Here is an 18,515-nt window from a genome sequence, read left to right as displayed (position 1 = left end):
TCCCCATTTCACAAGTTGAATGGCTAACCACCTGGGGCCTGTGCTAAGAAGTAGAGAAGGCCTGAGGGCAGTGGTTTTCCCACCTTGGGGAGGTATCAGGGGAGGGCAAAGGGAATGGACCCAACAAGCTCAGATCCACCAGAAGCATTTCTTCTTCACTTTCTTGGTTTTCCTCCTTAAGTCCTGTTTCTCAGGGACTGGGGTTTCTGCTGGGGACTTTGGTGGGGGAAATGTCTCCTCCACTGGTTCTGCTTCCTCCAGACTCTGTAGAACTTCATGGAACCTGCCTTCCTGTTGCCGAAAATCATATTCTACACTGAAAAACAGAGAGGAGAAGGGAGGAAAGTAAATTCAAATCAGCACATACTGATTTAGCATCACCGAGTGTCCAACTGACATGGAGGAGTATAGGCTTTGAGATCAAGCCCCACATGCTTAGGTACCTACTGACCTTGGGAAGATGGTGCCAGCCCTCTCAACCTCCAGCTCCTCATGGATGAACTGGCACCTGAAATGCCTTCCTTTTGGGGATGCACTTAAGTCTAAATGAGACGTGTAATATGACAGCCTGATAGTAGGTGTTCAGTAAATATTGCTCCAATCTCTCTCGCACATCTATTTAATGTTAATTGTTAATTCTTTTTATACATTTTGCACAAAACTGCCTCATTATAGAAGATTTAAATAATATAGATGAATATACAATAAAACTGACAACTCAGTTTCCTCATCAATGAAATGGACACAATAGCAGCAACAATCTCAAAAGCTGTCTTTGGAGTTAATACGTATATTAACCAAGTGAGAGAATACAAAGGAAGTACTTAGAGCAGTACCTGGCAGGTAGTAAGCCTTCCATATTTGGTTGCTCCTATTAGTGTTGTTATTATTATCATCATTACCATTATTACCACTAATAAATTATGTCTTGCTCTTTGCCTTGCTTCTCAACTTAACAATGTGGCTTGGAGAGCTTTCCATATACACTTACCTCATAGTATTCCTCCATGTAGACATATTTAAATACTTTCCTTTAATGGGCATTTCTTAATCTCCATTTTTTCTTTGCTATTTTATTTGTGTGTTTTGGAGTCATTAATGTACAGACTCCATTGTGTTATCCGTAAGGTAAACATGATGCACTTGGGGACCGGGTGTTCCCAGAGGTTGAGAGAGTCAGAGGTCAGGAAGTACAGAAGCTCTGGCTTGTTCATAGTGGGTGCTCACAGTGGGTACTCACACTTCCCATGCCCTTGAGGGCTTGAGAATCAGGCCTGCAGGTGTGTCAGGGTTTGTCAGCTTGACTCATAACTCTGACTCAGTTTTCCCAGAGGCTGGAGAGCCAGGCCAGAAAGAATGAATCCTGCAGATGTCCCCAAAGGCTGTGCATGGGTTCTCTCTGCCCTTAATTGTCCACTTTCCTCCCTAGGAGATTTACTTATGGAGGAGTTTTCACTGCCGAGATGATTATAAAAAGACTCTTAAACTCTTAGCTGTGTTTTCACCTGGTTTCATTCTAGGGGCCTCAGATGGCCCAAGATGAGTAACCAGTGTAGGAGTGTGGAGAGTGGAGGAAATGCAGAGTCGCAGAAACAGTGTATTCTCCTTGCTTGGGTAAGGAGCGAAATGAAATGCTTTATATGGAAGACAGAAGTCCCCTACATTGGTTTGTGGTGTGGCAGGACATTTTTATCCCTTTCTACCCAGCAAGGGATAAGAAGGAGCTATCATTAAACGGACACTTGTCCTTATCTACTATCCCCATGTCACCTCACAGAGACCCAGGATCAGAGTAAGTGCTGCTGGAAAGGCAAATCATGATTGTCACACATGACTAATGAAGCCCCCCAACGGGCATTCCAAGATGGAAGAAGCTAAAGAGTCAGAAGAGCCAGATAGCATGTTTTGTAGCCAGACCGATGGGGTGTCAGTGCTTAGGGAGCATTGGGAAGATGGTTCTGTATTTTTGATAAGCTTCACCCAGACTTCTTCTCCTTGGTGTCATCCTTTCTTTTTACATTCCTCCTTGGTCTCTTCTATAGGGACATACTCCTGGCTGGATCACCTATATAATGGCTGTGTTTTTCAAAGCAAAGTTCCACAACTGATCAGCTGTGAGTTCTTGGGGAAGTCATTTCTCATTTTTTTTTTAAGCCACAGTGTCCTCATCGGCAAAATGAGCATGGTACCTACTCATAGGATTTCAGTGAAGTTTAAAGGATATACATGTACAACACTCAGCTCAGAACAAGGCACCAAGTATTCAGCCAGTCATTCAACAAATATTTATTGAGTATCACCCATGTGCGAGACCTAGCACCTATGCTAGGTGCTAGGGAAGGAATGGTAGACAGATAGACATTATTTCTGGCCTCCTGGTACTGGTAATCCAATGGCTCTGTGTCTTAGGTCAATTCCAGTCAACATCAAAAGCAATTAGGGACATTTTAGCCAAAGCCAGGGATTTGCCAGGTCACTGAACAGAGGCATCCACAAACTCAAACACTGAGGCTTTCACTTCCAGGATGCACTTTCCAGCGCTGTACTCTTCTTTGTCTCTGGACATGGGGTGAATTTTTGTCTGTACAACCTGCACCTCACTCTCCCCAGTAGAAACTTAAGGAGATGGCTTCAGAGGCTGGGTAACAGTTGGTCTCCAACAACCTCTGCATTGCTTCAAGGAAAGCATTTAAAGCAGTAAGTTGCAAACTCTGATTCTTACCCCCACTAGCACTAATTCACAGATAGGGGACATCCACATTCACAGTTCTGCTACCTCCTAAAATATTCCTAGCCTTCCCCCCAAGGCACAAAAATAACCTCTATCCTAGAGCACCATATAGAGCCCAAGAAAGTGGGTACCTCCTGCTCATTCTCAGAATTTCCTGTGCTTTCTGGTATAGGATAGTCCATCCATCTATCCAATCAGCCAGATAGCCAGCCAACCATCCATTTATCCATCTGTCCGTCCATCCATCCATCCATCCATCCATCCATCCATCCATCCATCCATCCTATCAACCATCTAGCCATCCAGCCAGCCGGCCAGCCGGCCAACCAGCCATTTATCCTGCTCTGGGCCTGACACTGTACTCAGTTGTAGGGACTAATAGTAAGAGAGTAAGATGTGGATACTGCTCTCATGGATCTTACATCCCAGCACGTGAGATGGATGATTAAACTAATAATTGCTTTACAAATTGCTTTGTATTTATCTCAGCTACCCCTACCTTCCAGCTGTTCATGCATACACCTCTACCAAATTATATGAACATATACATAAACTGGCCTCCTTCTTTATATGTAACTTTTCTCTGACTTCACCATTCAAACAAACAAATAACAACAACAACAAACCACTTGAGTTATGTTAAGATTCACAATAGTGTCCCAATACCAATTAGAAAAAAATAATGCTCTGGGGGATTCCAGAATATGTATAGAACTGGCATACCTGGGGAGAGAAGAGCCAGGAAACAGAATGTTAACTCTGCCTCATCATCACAATTTAAAGTTCAGCCCAATATGGAGAATAGAACAGGGGCTCTCAAGGGGAACACTCCTGGGTTTGAACAGAGGATATACCACTTACTGGCTGGGTGACCTTGGGCAAGTTGCTAGTCTTTCTGAGACTCAGTTGAAAGCGGGGATTATAAAGCTACCTCACTGGGTAGTTGTGCAGATGGGACACAATAACAGGTGAAATGTCCTCATGTAGGATATGGTGTCTGCCCACCCCACTCTTCAGTAAGTCTTTTGTCTTCCTATCTTAGGGACTGAACCATACCTCCTCACTCATACCTTTAGCTCTTCAGTAATTGTACACCTTGTCAGCAACATCACTCTTCACTCCTCCCCTCCATATACATTCAAGGAAGAATACACTCTTTATGTTTCTATGGAAACACCACAGGTTCCATTATAATCATTAGGGCTTAGGAAGCTCCCCACCCCCCTCCTGCAACTGTCCCCACTGGTCTTGACAATTTAAAGGGATTGAAAGTGACTTTCTTTTCAAGGCCAGGCAAATAGCAGAGTATAGGGAAGCATGTACACTTTGGAAAGAAATTGATTAATGTTTTTTAGGCCAAAGCAATTTATTAACATAAAGGAAAATTGTCACTTTTCTTCTTATTCATCCATTTGACAAACTACTGTTTAGTTTGGAGGGGAGGAGAGGGAGTATATTTTGTTTTGGTAGCAGCTGCCTTATAAATAGTCAGGGGGCAGTGCCCTCTCTCATCTGTTTTCATTTTGAAATAAAATTTGGTAAGAATTCAAATAAATTCTTAGCAGAGGATTCTTTATAGATTCTGGGGAGTGACTGTCTGTCTTGGGCTTGGTATCAAGGTAGAACACCAGTAACTTTTCCAACCTCACCTCCACTTCTTATTTTCCTCTTAATCTCCCTACCCTGACACCCTTAACATTTTCTGCCACTCATATTCCATAGGGAGGAGAGAGGTGTTGAGTGCTTAGCTTGTGCAGAGCTCTGCTCACAACTTGGGGCAAATGCTGGTCAAGAAGTTGTTGCAGTATAGGCTTTAGGCCTGGAACCATTGAGATAGTCCAGAGGTTAGTCCTCTGTGAGGTTAGTCCTCTGAAGATGCATGGAATACCTAACACCTGGTTCAGGGGTGCCCAATTCACTGGGGAGTCTTAGAGACCTTTCTGCCCGAGATGCCTGTGCACGGCACCACACTGCACTTAAAAAGTGAGCTGTGTGGGAAGCAGGAGTGGAAGAGAGCTTTTGGGTTTTCTTCTTGAGGGCACCTCGCTAATCTAACTGACAGATCAATGTTTTCGCCATCGTGCTAGGTGAAAAGTTGAGGATGTTTTTCTAGGTAACTGGAAGGAGCGAGAAGCCTAAGTTGTGGCTTGTCTGGAATAAGAAATAGAGAAGAAAAAAGTAGATAAATACGTAAGTATATAAGCAAACAACAGAGCCAGGTTCTAGATGCAGTATCTTGGCTGGGCAAACTGAAGTTGGGTGAGCCAGAAGGAGATAAAAGTTTATATAGAAACAAACAGTAGAAACGTCTTACTTTTAGATAGCACTTTCATATTGCAAACCTTTCAGATCTGTGTTTTTATTTTACCCGTACAATATCCCAGGAAGATGGGAAGATTGTTATCCCCATTTAGCTGACAAAGGGGTTGGCAAAGGGAAGTCACATCAGGAGTTATGATCAGAATCTAAGCCTGGTTTCCTGACTCCCAGTCCTTTGTTTTTCCTAAAGAGAGATCAAACGCTTTATCCCAGGGCTTGGCTATTACAGGAGGTCTTATTCTAAGAAAGAAAGAACGAGAATACGTGCAGAGTGTTAGGTGAGGACATTTACGTGAATAATAATAACTCTAATGAGGAGGGCCGCCTGGGTGGCTCAGTCGTTAAGAGTCTGCCTTCTGCTCAGGTCATGGTCCCGGGGTCCTGGGATCGAGCCCCACATCGGGCTCCCCGCTCGGCAGGAAGCCTGCTTCTCCCTCTCCCACTCCCCCTGCTCGTGTTCCCTCTCTCACTGTCTCTCTCTGTCAAATAAATAAATAAAATCTTAAAAAAAAAATAACAGTAATGAGGAGAAGTAGGAAGGTGGGGAGGAAGAGGAAGTGGAGAGACAGGAGGCGTGGCAGGAAGACAGGGAGAACTACCACTACTCTCATTTATGAAGTTTCATCTGGATTCTGGACACTATACCGCAAGTTCAGTAATTCTCACGTGTCTCATGTAATTCTCACAACCCCATGAGATCGATATTAACTTCATTGTACACACGAGGAAACCGAGGCAGGGGGAGGTTGACTATTCTGTCAAGAGCGCACACTAGTAAGCGACAGGGCCAGGATCTGTGTGCCCACACTGTCCAGCTCCAAAGCTTGTATACTAAGGTATACTGTGCTGAAAGGACCCAGTAGTCTCTAGCTGTGTGAGATCCTAGCTGCCAAATGTGATTGGTGTGGGGGGGGGTGAGGTGGTGCGGATCAAGGCCTGGTGTACCTTAATGACCTCACAACGCTCTGTGAAACTAGAGCAAACCCAGAGCTGGGGTGCATGGAGGGCACTTTATGACCCAGCTGACCAACCCACTTCATAACAGTGTTTCTAGCTTGCAGGGCAGTTCTGACCATGAGGCTGTGTTCCCAGAGAAGATGGGCACCCCGTTAAGAGGAAGCTTACTCAAGGTCATATAGGGACCCAGCAATCTTGGGTCTACTGTAGGCTGCTGAGGTCTGTGGTGGGCTCTTTGCACTTCCTTCTTAGCAGGTGAGTCTTGCTCTTTTATAAAGAGAAATGGTGACAAGCCACTGCCATAAACCGTACACTTCATGCAAGTTGGCTGAGACATTAATGATCCTCAGCATCTCCCTGAAGACAAAACATCTTCCAAACCCCTCTCCATCTCTTCATCATTTCTGTCAGGATGCTTCTGTGGCCCCTCTTGCCATAGAACCCAGGTGCACCACAGATTCATTGACCTCCTGCAACTTTCTTTTTCAAAGAATTAGCTGTAAGAATCAGTGGAATTAATGAGGATAGTTTGGTTCCTCTCCACTTGGATAAATCACACCACTTTGGAAAGTGTCTTTGGGGAAGAATTACAGTCTGGGAAGGTAGGTGCTTTCGTTAGTTTGTTTTCTACCCCCCACCCAGCCTGGAAGGGATTTTGTTCCTAATGCTTCTAATGACCAATTTGCTCATTATTTATCGGGTATAATTTTAAGCTTCACAACTTCAGCCATTTTAAGTTGGCAAGTGTACCCGTTCTTCTAGGGCATCTGTCTGCTGACGAGTCCTCAGAGAATTGCAGGTTCCCTTCTTGATACATTAATAAGTAGGACCAAGCTATAGAAATCTTCACTGCTGATTGCTGTCTATGAAAAAAAATCTGTGTCCTGCCTTCTGTAGCTCTGTTTCAAGAAGGTCTTTAGGTTAGGCCCTCAGAAATGGCAGGTCGTCTCAGAGAACTTTAGCATGTACATTCACTGGTTATGCAAAGTCAAAGGTAAGAGAGGTAGGCACAGGAAAATCTGGAAGTGGGATCGGTTTGAGCTCTGGCTGCATTAAATCTTGGACAAGGTGTTCATGTAACCCCTCTGAGTCTCAGTTTCCTCATCTGTACAGTGATACCAACAAGCATACCCACATCTCAGGGTTGTTGGGAGTCCGAAATGAGATGATACATGTACAGTGTTTAGCAAAGTGCCTGGCACCGTGCCTGGTTCAACAAACAGTAATGATTGTTCCATTAACTTGATAGAGAAAGATTGGGTCATTCTGTGCCATGGCCTCTGTGCCAGCAGCCATCCATTTGCTATTCCTGTGAAATTCTAAACTTGATTGATTTTATATTTATGGTATGTTTCAGCCTCTTTAGCTCTTAATGCATTAAAATAGGTTTCATTTTTATTTCAGATAAATTGCTGATGCTATAAATCCTACTTTCTCCTTGCATTCTATGGAGAAGAAGAAAGGGAAAAAGCTACTGAAAGAAATGGGGGCTAGAAGCAGATGTCTTGGGGATCTACCTTTCGGGGCTCAGAAAAATTTCCACATGTACTCCAAACTCTATGTCTGTTTCCTACAAAAGAGACAGCTTGAGCCATGCTTGGTGGCAGTTGTTTGGGGGGTGCTGGATGGGATTGCCATAATTTCCCTGTTCCAGCATTTGCAATAAACACTGCTCAGTCCATATTGAAATGTGGTGAGGGCTGCAAAGGCCTCTGGGATTACTAGAAAGAGCAGATATGCTGTGTAATTTATAATTATTTTTCACTGCAGACTTCATCGCTGGCCAGAGCGAGGACTGTGGTTGGAAGGCGAAGCTCGTGCATTTCACCCAGCTCCACACTGGCAGAGCATCAGAAGCAGACAAAAAGAAAATACTAAATAGTTTAAGTGGAAAGTGGGTTACTAAACCCCCAGGCCTGGGTACATATTGCATTTCTAGTAAAATAATGCCTTTTTCTCTAGTTAGGTAATAGCTTTAAGTGGCAGGCAAGGCCAGGACCCAGTGGTCAGAAAGCTTCACCACAGAAGGAAACTCAAGGGAGACACTCAGCGCCTCTGAGTGTGTAACCCTAGGTGGCTCATGTTAGTCTCCAGAGCCTCTTTCCTCAGTAAGGTGCAGGCCTGGCTTTTCTCCTGCAGGGCCCATGGCTGTAAGGCTTTGGCCTATGTTCCAGAGAGTCCCTTTCTGATGCGTTCTGAATATCAAAACTGTGAGGGAATAACACCGGAAACAATGGGAAAGCCGGTTGCTGGGTACAAAGGGAGGCGCTTGCAGCCAAATCTCCTTTTGAATATCCTTAACTTCTCTGTCTGGTTCGGAAGGAGTTGTAACAGTGGAAGAATCAATAATGGTGAAAAGGCAGCCTGTGGTCTGTGGAGCTTGAGGAAGTGAGGATGGTGGTGGAGGCTCCTGGCATTTGGTGTCATGCATATTACCTGGTTCAGGAGCATAGGGTGACTACACCTGTCTGGTGAAGAGGGGGTGGTGGTGCAGGGCAACACTTTGCATACCCTCCCTAACTGGTATTTGTGATTGCTCCTCCAGGACTTGCCAGAGGATAGTTGCTAGCATTTGGGCTTTTGGCTTCGGAGCAGAATCGGGCTTTAATTGGTCTTAACCTTAATTGGAGGAGGATTGTCAGCAGGGATTGCCATTCCCTTCCTGATCTCAGATGAGGCCTGAGGAGCTGGGAGATGTGGCAGGAAGGAACAACTACAAGTGGATCCCCTAAGTAATGCATAATGCAAGCCTGGGCCCCAAAGTGGACTGGCAGAGACTCATTTTCCCTTCTCTTTGGAAACAGGAGGCCTCAAAAGTTTTGCTTTACTATATGAGCAAGGCCCCTGACCTCATCTTCCTTTCCTGTTGCATCCACTCTCACATGTACCCCCTTGTTAGGTCTGTGTATGACCACCTAACCCTATAATTAGTAGAAAGGTAAGTCATCTTTTCAATGATGCATTTAAAACAAAAACTATTTCCTGAGCTATTTTATTAGCAAGAATTTTCTTTTCATGGGCATGTAGGCTGGTTGTCACAAAAGTTTCTAGTAAATCAACTGCCATCTCTTCCTTTCAAGACCCTGATTTTGGGGTGTCTGGGTGGCTCAGTCATTAAGCCTCTGTCTGCCTTCGGCTCAGGTCATGATCCCAGGGTCCTGGGATGGAGCCCCGCATCGGGCTCCCTGCTCGACGGGCAGCCTGCTTCTCTCTCTCCACTGCTTGTACTCTCTTTCTCTCTCTCTCATGTGCTCTTTCTCTCTCTCTCAAATAAATACATAAAATCTTAAAAAAAAAAAAAGACCCTGATTTTACCTAATTGAATGTCTCTTAAGCTTTATTGGGATCAGAGCTTCCCAAAGAGCTTGCTGTAACTTCAGACTCCCATCCTTCACCCCACCCCCTGCTCCAGCAGGTTTGGGGCTTTGTGAAGGCCAGCAACCAGGATTCAGATACCCAGGAGACTCCCATGCAGGTGATCCATGATCACCCTTTGAGAACATTAATTAAGGCCTGCATCTAAAATACAAACCCTCATGATGCCCTTGGTCGAGGGGAACCCGGCCATGTAGCATTCTGAGGACACCCCTCAAATAGGTCTGGCTTCTGAAGGCAGCATGGTGTGGAATCTAACTAGCAGGCCCTAGAACTGAGTCCCCATCTTGTCATTGCCACTTATGAGCTTCAGAGTAACTGTGCCTGTGCCTCACTTTCTCAGTCCCAATTGTCTAATCTGAATATTGTGCAAGTACCTGAGCCTCACTTACTTCATCTGCAAAATGGGAGTATTTTTATCTGTCTCACATGATGGTGAGGATTAAATGTGAGAACAAAAGGCATTTATAGTGACCCGTAATAATAGACTCTCTCTTCTTATTTCTTTCCCCTAATCTTCTTCCCAACAAATCTCTGCCCTCAGCTAGCTGTTATAATTGTAAAAATCATCAAAAAAAAAAAAAAAGTCAAATAAACTGACCTCCCATTAGATGTGAGTTGTTTATGAATCATGAGAGTTTAATCTGGCTGTATTATTATTGCTGCTGAAACAAATCATCACAAATTTAGTGGTTTAAAACAACACAAATGGTACTCTTAGAACTCTGGAGATCAGAAGTCCCCCAGAACTGTAAATCACGGTGTCAGCAGAGCTGTGTTCCTTCTGGAGGCTCTGTGAGAGAGTCTGTCCCTTGCTTTTTCCACCTTTTAGATTCTTTGCTTATGATTTCCTCTCTGGAACCTGTTTCTGTTGTCACATCTCCTTCTCTGACTCTGCATTTCCTGCCTCCCTCTTCCTTTTATAGGGATCCTTAGGATTAAATTGGGTCCTCCTGGACAATCCAGGCTACTCATCCCATCCCAAGATCCTTAACCACATCTGCAAAGGCCCTTTTGCCATGTAAGGTAACATATTCACATGTCCAGGAATTAGAATAGGGACATTTTTCAGGATCATTATTCTACTCACCACTCTGGGTTTTGATATTTTACCAAGAGAGACTGCAGATCTAATGTCTTAAACCCCTCTCCCAAAGAGATCACTGGGGCAGTTCAGATACCATAGAAGGGAGATATTTATTTGAGCATGGAGGGAGTTTGTGGTTTGCCACAAATCAAACTTGGCCTTTCCAACCACAGCCGGTACAGAAGTACTGGGCAATAATGTTGGATGGCCGTGATGAACGAGGATCTCAATGTCCTGTGAAATTGCAACAAGCTGTCTGAGTCATCGAAGGAAGATCTGATTAGGTTCCATCTTGTTTAGAGTATGTAGCATTCCAGGTATTTGAAAGTCAACAATCTCTGTACTATATTCGGTTGTTGTTTGATTCATTTCAAAAAATATCTACTGAGGACCTGCTGCATAGAAGCCTTCCTTCCCCAATAAGAACATTTGATTAATTAAGACCCTCCACTTCCCAACCAAGAGTAGGCTTTACTTTTGGGCAATCTAAATAACTATCTCTAACCCACCACTGCTTTTTATCCTTGCCCCAGTCAATGTAGCCATTTCCTTTTTTGACAAATATCTACTGAGCACCAACTGTGTACTAGACACTGGCCCTCAACTTTGAGATATTAGCCATCTGCTGAAGGAAAGAAACTCATCAACACTATATTACAATGCAATAGGATAAATGGTATAGCAGAGGAACATGCATGCCATGGGGTTCCACCACAGGAAGGAATGTAAGGTTATCCAGAGGAACTAGTTTTAAGCTGCAAGAGGAAATTTCCGGACAAGACAGGGCAGAAAACGCATTCCAGGAAATGAGGGAACTTATGCAAAGGCACCAAAGCATGATAGAACACACAGTATTTGAAACTAGCCAGAGTTCTCTGTGGCTGAGGAGAAATAGGAGACCCAGCAGATGAGAAGGTTAGTATCACATTCAGAGGGCCCTGAAAAATTAGCTAAGTGCAGCAGAAGAAACTAGGACAAAATTGTTTAGCAGGGGAGTGACATGTTGAGATTTTACTTTTCAGGTAATTTAGCAATCTGTGTGGAGGATTACCTGGGATGGGGCAAAAGGGACCTATGGCAAAAAGATGAGGTAGTGTTCAAGTGACAAACGATGAGGGCCTTGACTGACCAGAGACAGAGGGGAAGAGGCTAAGGGGAGGGATTTAGCAAGTAGGATTAGTAGCCAGTTTGATGTGTGCTGTGAAGGAGAAGAGGGAGGCATTGGGAACTAAGGTTTATGATGTCATGGTTAATGGTGTTGAGCAAAGTAAGAAATAATAGGAAGAAAATAGGGAGTGTGTTCTGATAAATGGTGAATCTGAGGTGGCTTTGAGATACCAACATGGAAATATTTATAGGTAAACAGAGAGAGAGAGAGAGAGAGAGCAATCTCATGAAAAAGGTAGGGGAGGGTGGTGTCACAGAAATAAATTTAAAACCCCTGAGTGCAGTGGAAACCACGACAAGAGGCTAAGGCTGAGAAGAGGAGGCAGGAGAGGGCTGCTCAGGTAGACCCCCCCACGCACAACAGCTCTTTTGCTGCTCTCTCCTCTCCAGAAACTTTGAAACCTTCCATGGCCAACCTCTCCCTTCACCCATCTCAAATGCTAAGTTTGCAACTTGCTCTTTGTTAGCATTTCCTAAGCAACACACTTCGATGGGAGAAAAAAAAAATTTTTTTTATGAGAACAAGACTTCCTATTCTTTTCCCTAAAACATCTGAGGCATTTTACAACTTAGAGACCAAGCAGATTTTTTTTCTGGGATTTATGTCCAGAAAATAAATGCATGATTGGTGTAGCCAAAGACCTCCAAAGAGACTCCATGATTATTTTTTTAGAGTGACCATGAAGACAAAGTGCTGGAAAAGCAGAGAACAGGTGAGGGATGGAGGAGGGATGTGATGTGGAGGGACACAATAGCCTTGAGAAGAGGAAAGGGAGCTTATTCCTTAGGACAGCATCTCTCAAGCTTCATGGTTCATTCACCACCTTCCAGGCCTTTGTGAGGCTCTCCACACCATCTGCACATTTACTTACTTTTTTTTTTCTCTCTCTCTAAACCAATTCACTTTTAAACTTGAACACTTATCCAAAACAAGTAATATCACTTTTGAAAGTGGAGACTTGCATCACTTGCAATGAATATATAGAGGGACTAGTTTTCAAGGTTAAAAACTTCAGTGAAAACTTTAAAACCCTCTGTTTGGATACTGTTGCTTGCCTATGGCTATGAACCTGAGAGCTGCTCTCTCTCAGCGAAGAAGTGTGATAAGCAAGCATTGGAAAGGCTTTGAAGATATTCTAGTACCCAACTCAGATTTCCCCTGTTAGATAATCAGAGGAATTGAATTAGATTTAAAAAAAGGACAACCTTCTCACCAGGTAATTCAGTGTTACTTAATGTTGGTACCACAGGCAGCATTCACCCAACCCTTTGAGTAACTTGTCCTAGGATTAACACTAAAGAGAGGTGAGGAGAGTGGGGACTAAACAGCCTGAGACCAGCTTAAGGCATAGAGGCAATTCCCAAACTCTTCCCTTGGTACCTACGGTAGTCACCATTCCAAGGAGCCCATCCTCCCTGCTGTATGCAAGCCTCTGGGAACCCAGAGGGCTGTTCTTGGAGCAGGGAAAATGAATTGCATAGAACAAATGACCTCTTGTTGGAAGCAAGTAGCACAGCCATAGCCTTTGGCTAATGAGGCCACTTGGAAAACTTTATGTGTTGCTAACTTAGCAGCAGCATCTCCACAGAAGACCCAGCAGGCAACCTGTCAGGCACCCATGCGCTTTATGTACAGTGACAGGGACTGGGCCCATCCATCATCAGGGAGAGGGACTGCAGCTTAACAAGGCCTGAGGATGAGTATTTCACATTGCTTATTCATCAGTTTGTAAGATCTGACTTTCCAGGACACAACACAAGGTTTGAAGTCATTTGAAATGTTAAAAAAAAAAACATGACAACTCTCATCTTCCCACTTTACTCTGACGGGGATGTTGTTCTGATCTCTTTGCTTTCATCAAATTAATTGCCCGTTCCTTCCCAATGGCTTAGATACAAGGCTGTAGATACTGTCTGGGAGAGCAGTCTGGCTTTGAATGGTAATAAGGGATGGACGCATACAATGGCTGTTCTTGGAAAACTGGAAAGGGATGTGTGTGTGTGAAGGTTTGCTAACCTGTGCAGGGGTGTAACTTAATTTAGAATGTTTGCTTGGGATGTTTGAAGTACATACTAGAAAAATGCAAACATTCTCAGACTTGTTGGAGGTCATAGTTTAGCCAAATATTGCCACTTTTAATTCAGCGTAGAACATCAGAACGTCAGGACCAAAAGGCAACATAGGGACCATCTCATTAAAAGCCCTCACTTTTCAGATGAGGAAACTCAGAGGCCAGAAATGATTTGTTCAAGACCAGGCCATGAAACTCATAGTAGATTGGGAAATAACCCCTTGTCCTTTTTACTTACAGACCTCAATAAAAAGTCATCTTAAGATGGTAGAAAACACAGCATCCCCTGCTGAAAAAAAGAGATCATCCAAAATTTAAGTGGAAGTTCATTAAAAGTCATTCTTCTTGTTTACGATGAATAGTTTCTTGTCCTCCCTAAATATCTAGACATTCAATAGTTTTTGTCCTCGTAGTGATTAGGACATTTGCTTACGATAGGAGATTAAAAAAAAAAAGAGTAAAAAGGTAGGAAATTGATAAGACTGCCTATTTACATGTTCTAATACCACAGGCCTTTTCCAGGGCTCCCTTTTCTGAGGGGATATTTACACCAAGATAAAGGGCATTTCCTGTGAGTGGTTGTGAAACTTGTGTTAGTTGGTGTGAAAAGACATGGTCCCGTGATCCCCAAGCATAAGGAGTTGACAGTTCACTGAGAAAATGCCCGAGGCCCAAGGCCCTAAGTATAGGGGCCTCCTGACTTCCATTTCCAGCACCCCTCTGCCCCGCAATCCCTTGGTAGGATGAAATCCCAGGATTGCACTAGAGAGAAAGAGAGATTTTTAGAAAGAAGACACACAACACAATCGGGCTTCAATTTGCTCAGGCTCTAGCTGCCTTTGTCCTCTGAGATAGAAAAGTAATAGCAAAAGCTCGACTGTATACTTTAGTCAAACAAAATTAGATGCCATCAACTGAAATGATGGCTTTTGACCACTTTTCTGCCATGCCACCGAAAGTGGACTGCCAGCTAAGGGGGCATTGCTCTTTCTAGTAATAACAGTAATAAGCCCTTGAATTTGTACAGAGGCTTGCAGTTGTATAAGACATTCGCAAAAATGAGCTGATTACTCCTCGTGGCAACTCCTACTAGGGATAATTGTCCCCACTCCACAGATGAGGCAACTGAGCCCCAGGCAGTTGAGCAGGCATCAGACTTGGGGATTTTGACTTCCAAGTTTAGCACACTTGCCACTATATGAGTTTTCCCATCTAGCACTTACAAAAATCTACTTTAATGTAGCAACTTTACCCTCCGCTAGAGGGAAATGAGGTACTTAGTAATGAACACAAAGTGCTTAGCATAGTTCTTGACACATCCTCCGTACTTGGCAGGTGATAGTTACCGTTGAGGAAGAGGCAGGGCAGTGGAATAATTATCACAGGGCTTGGGATCAGAAAGACCTGGATTTGAGTCCTGAGTCTGACCCCTCCTGCTCTCTGAAAATGTTTAATGCAAACTGGGTCACATGGCTTAGCTTCCCTGAGGACATTGACACCTGCCTCACAAGGTATAACTGTGAAATGAGATACAAATATGCACGCAGAGCTTAGCGCGGTGCCTACACAGTAAGTGTAGGGCAATTAACGGGATTTGCTCATAGACCTTATTGTAAGGAAAGAAAGCAATGTCTGCCTTGGAACTAAATGTTAACATTTCATAGTTGAACACCTTGTTTTTGTTTTGTTTGTTTGTTTGTTTTTAGGTTTCAGGTATTCAAAGGCCTCCTGTCTTTGCCTCTCTCTTGACTTTCTGTGTCTGAGTTTACGAGGGTGTTCTATGGCCCCCACAGCTTTCGTGCTCTACAGAGTAGGCCTTGGTTGTGGCCAGGTACCTGTATATGATGCACGCCGTGTTCTGGCAGGTACTGCAATTGTTGAGATCTTGACCAGTTCGATAAAAGTTGCGCCTGCAAAATAGAGCATTTCCTGGATGAATCTATGGGCAAAAGTGCCATGGGTTGCACACATTCTAGCTACTGGTTTCCTACAGCACAGCATTACCCCTCTTATCGGTAGCAATGCTCTGGAGTTGCATGGCAAATAAACAAGAAACCCACGATAATAGGACCTCATGTTTCTAGAGGGCTTTATAAATGTTTAAGCACTTTCATATCTGTTTTCTTCACGCTGACGATAAGCCGGTGAGATGAGTCAGTTACTCTTACCTGCACCAATAGTTCAGGAAACTGAGGGACTTTGCAAATAGAAGGGAGATTATTAAAACCCCTGACCATTTCGTTCAGTGCATTTCTCCGTATCACCACGGTGCTTCTTTCTTATAAGGCAGTGTTGGGTCTGATTCATATCAGCAAATGCCAGTTAATTACTTCTTCCCTCTCCTACCCTTTTGTTGATTAGCTTTAGCCATTCCTTCTTCCCAGTCTTTAGGGGGCACTTTTTCAAAGGAAAGCATTCCATACCTAAACAAATCACTGCCCTCCCCTCCCCAGACTGGTGCTGAGTCACCCAGGAAACCATTCTGTGACTTTTTCTCTTTGCAGAATTGTGATCTCATTTCAGTACCTATTTAGTGGATCAGTGATGGACTGGCCGAATCCATCAAAGTGGTTAGTGCAGGGGAAGATCAACGGTAACCTCAAGCAAGTCCTTTGTTAACAAACACACAAATAACTAAAATCCTGTGCAAATACAGCAACATGCTAGAAGGATGGACTGGGGGAAGTAGCTGTGTGCTATCATCTTCTGCCATCATTTATTTACCAGCCCCCTCTTGTTGTAAAAATACTTTTTGACCCTGTTGTTTCACTGCCCTCCCTTTCTCCAGTCTGTTGATATTTGGAAACCAAAACAAATAGCAATGGAAATCCACCAAAGCCTAGAAATGAATGAAACCCACTCGGAACAAAGGGAGGCCATTGGTTATGATTTGGGGAAACCACAGAACCTCAAAGACTTTGGAGACATTTTATTAACAGAAACCAGTGCTCTCTCTGCCCCTGTCCTGGCAAATGACTTAACCCAGTAGTTTTCAATTAAAAAAAAAAAAAAATCACCTTACCCTTCTGTGAGAGCTCGAGCTTTCTCCAAGTCTTGAATTACATTCAAAAGGACTTTAATTTTCTCTTGGTTCGAGTGCAGAGATTCCTCCACGGATTGCAGCCTGCCTTGGAGATCACAGAGTTCCCCCTGTGCCAGATGAATTGGATTAATCCCACCAGTCTCTCCGTTGTTCTGAAGTTTGGTCTCCCTTCTTGGAAGAGGAGATGGGAGGTGATTGCTTCCTGAACAGTTTTGAAACTCCATGGTGTCTGACTGGGTGGGGTTCTTTGCCATCTGCTCTTGGTGATTGTTACTCAATGAAGAACAGTCTGAAGCCCCTCCTGAATGGGCGGGCTGGCTGTGGGGGCCTGGTGAGGGGGAGCTGTGAGTCCGTGGAAGTGACGGAATACATGTTTCCTTTGACTGAGGTGACAGTGGGTCAAGGTCTTTGTCATCAGAGTTGTCTTTGGGCAAGAGCAATTCGGGTTTAAGTTTCCCTGTGCCTGGCACGTGGTTGGCATCGCTGGTGGCATCTAAGCAGGAAGGGGATCTTTCTGATTCTGATAGTGGCACTGTTCTCCCATCACCTGGACACACGTCAACCAGAGGATGGACGGAGTTGCTTATGTCACCTGATCTGTCTGAGCTGATAGTGGACTTTCTAGCTGCCCAGGTAGGACTCTGGTAAATATCATCTGGGACTTGAATGGTAGCAGTTGCTTTCTCTGAGGGCCTCCAAGTCCCTGCTTCCAAGCATACGCTAATAGGCCCATTGCTTTGCACCTTGGACATTCTAGGAGGAAATGGGTGGGACACTTTGACTCTTCGAGGCCCATCCTCAAGATGCTGAGCCAACCTTAAGTAGGCAAGGTCCGAGGATACAATGTCCTGTTCTGAGAGGTTGCCGTTGACCTGGATGGCACTTTGGGATGCTGTTGGCATTTCTACCAGGGACTTGCTGGATGTGAGTCTCTTCCTTTTGAAAACTGGGAAATGCTTCCTGAGACTGGGGGAGGTTTGGATCGCAATGTTCCGAAAGCCCCCTGCCTTCTGGGACCTGGGGAAGGAGAGTGAGTAGGTGGGGAGGTGATGGTGCCTGGAGGCCTGAGTCTTGCCCATCACAGCTGGGTCCTCAGAAGCTTGGACGTCAACCTCATCTAGGCCAGGTGGAGTCTTACTGGTCCCATCTTCCTTGAATCGTACCTGCTGAGATTTGCTCCTGCGATGGTGAGGTTGTTTCACAAACTCCACTGACTCTAGGCTGTTACGCTTTAGAAGCACAGGCCGCACTTTCATATTTTGCTGGGCCATTGAGCCTCAGTTGGAAGGATTGGGACCATACACTTCTCCAGGGCACATTTCCTTAGGTCTTTGGAGCAGCATCTGATGATGGCATCTCAGACGTGGAGATCTGCCAGCCAGGATGAAGTGGTCCTCTCCTCTGTGTATGGGAAGCTCTGTTGGCCATTCCCAGCCAGTAGATTCTCCCTGGGAGCTATCCCTAATGCTCCCACTGCAGGTAAAATACTATTTCATTGTGGTGGTAATTGCCACTTAGATAAACAATGAGTTAGGCTAATCATTAAACATCTGATCTACTAAGAGAGCTGGTGGGCTGTTTATCAAGAGAGGCTGGCAGGCGGTTCCGATCCTGGAAGGAGCTTGCTGTCTTGAACAAAAAGACAACAAAAGTACCATTTAGGGGATAGCGCCAGACTCCCAGTGTGTGAATTCCAAAAGAAACCTGCTACGTCTGTAACATACGGCTTCCTTTCCCAGAGCATCAATTTCCACTGTAGAACTG

General features: G+C 44.4%; 2 protein-coding genes across 2 annotated transcripts in view; one reads left to right on the top strand and one right to left on the bottom strand.

The window, feature by feature from the left end:
• The window catches only part of DOCK2 (dedicator of cytokinesis 2), a 414,356-nt gene that overhangs the window by 206,740 nt on the left and 189,101 nt on the right, over window positions 1-18,515 (top strand). The gene's annotated exons all lie outside the window — the stretch shown is intronic.
• On the bottom strand, window positions 130-18,022 carry INSYN2B (inhibitory synaptic factor family member 2B). The gene is made up of 3 exons (XM_025867059.2): window positions 16,731-18,022; window positions 15,544-15,618; window positions 130-316 (listed from the first exon to the last, which is right to left on the bottom strand). Exons 1-3 carry the CDS (start codon window positions 18,020-18,022, stop codon window positions 130-132), a joined length of 1,554 nt encoding a protein of 517 aa, XP_025722844.1.

This window comes from Callorhinus ursinus, unplaced genomic scaffold, assembly GCF_003265705.2.
Source record: "Callorhinus ursinus isolate GAN/ISIS: 27379988/994484 unplaced genomic scaffold, GSC_fseal_2.0 scaffold3, whole genome shotgun sequence".
Lineage (NCBI taxonomy): Eukaryota > Metazoa > Chordata > Mammalia > Carnivora > Otariidae > Callorhinus > Callorhinus ursinus.
Note: the sequence above shows the minus strand (reverse complement) of the source record. Positions and strands in the feature narration are given on the sequence as shown.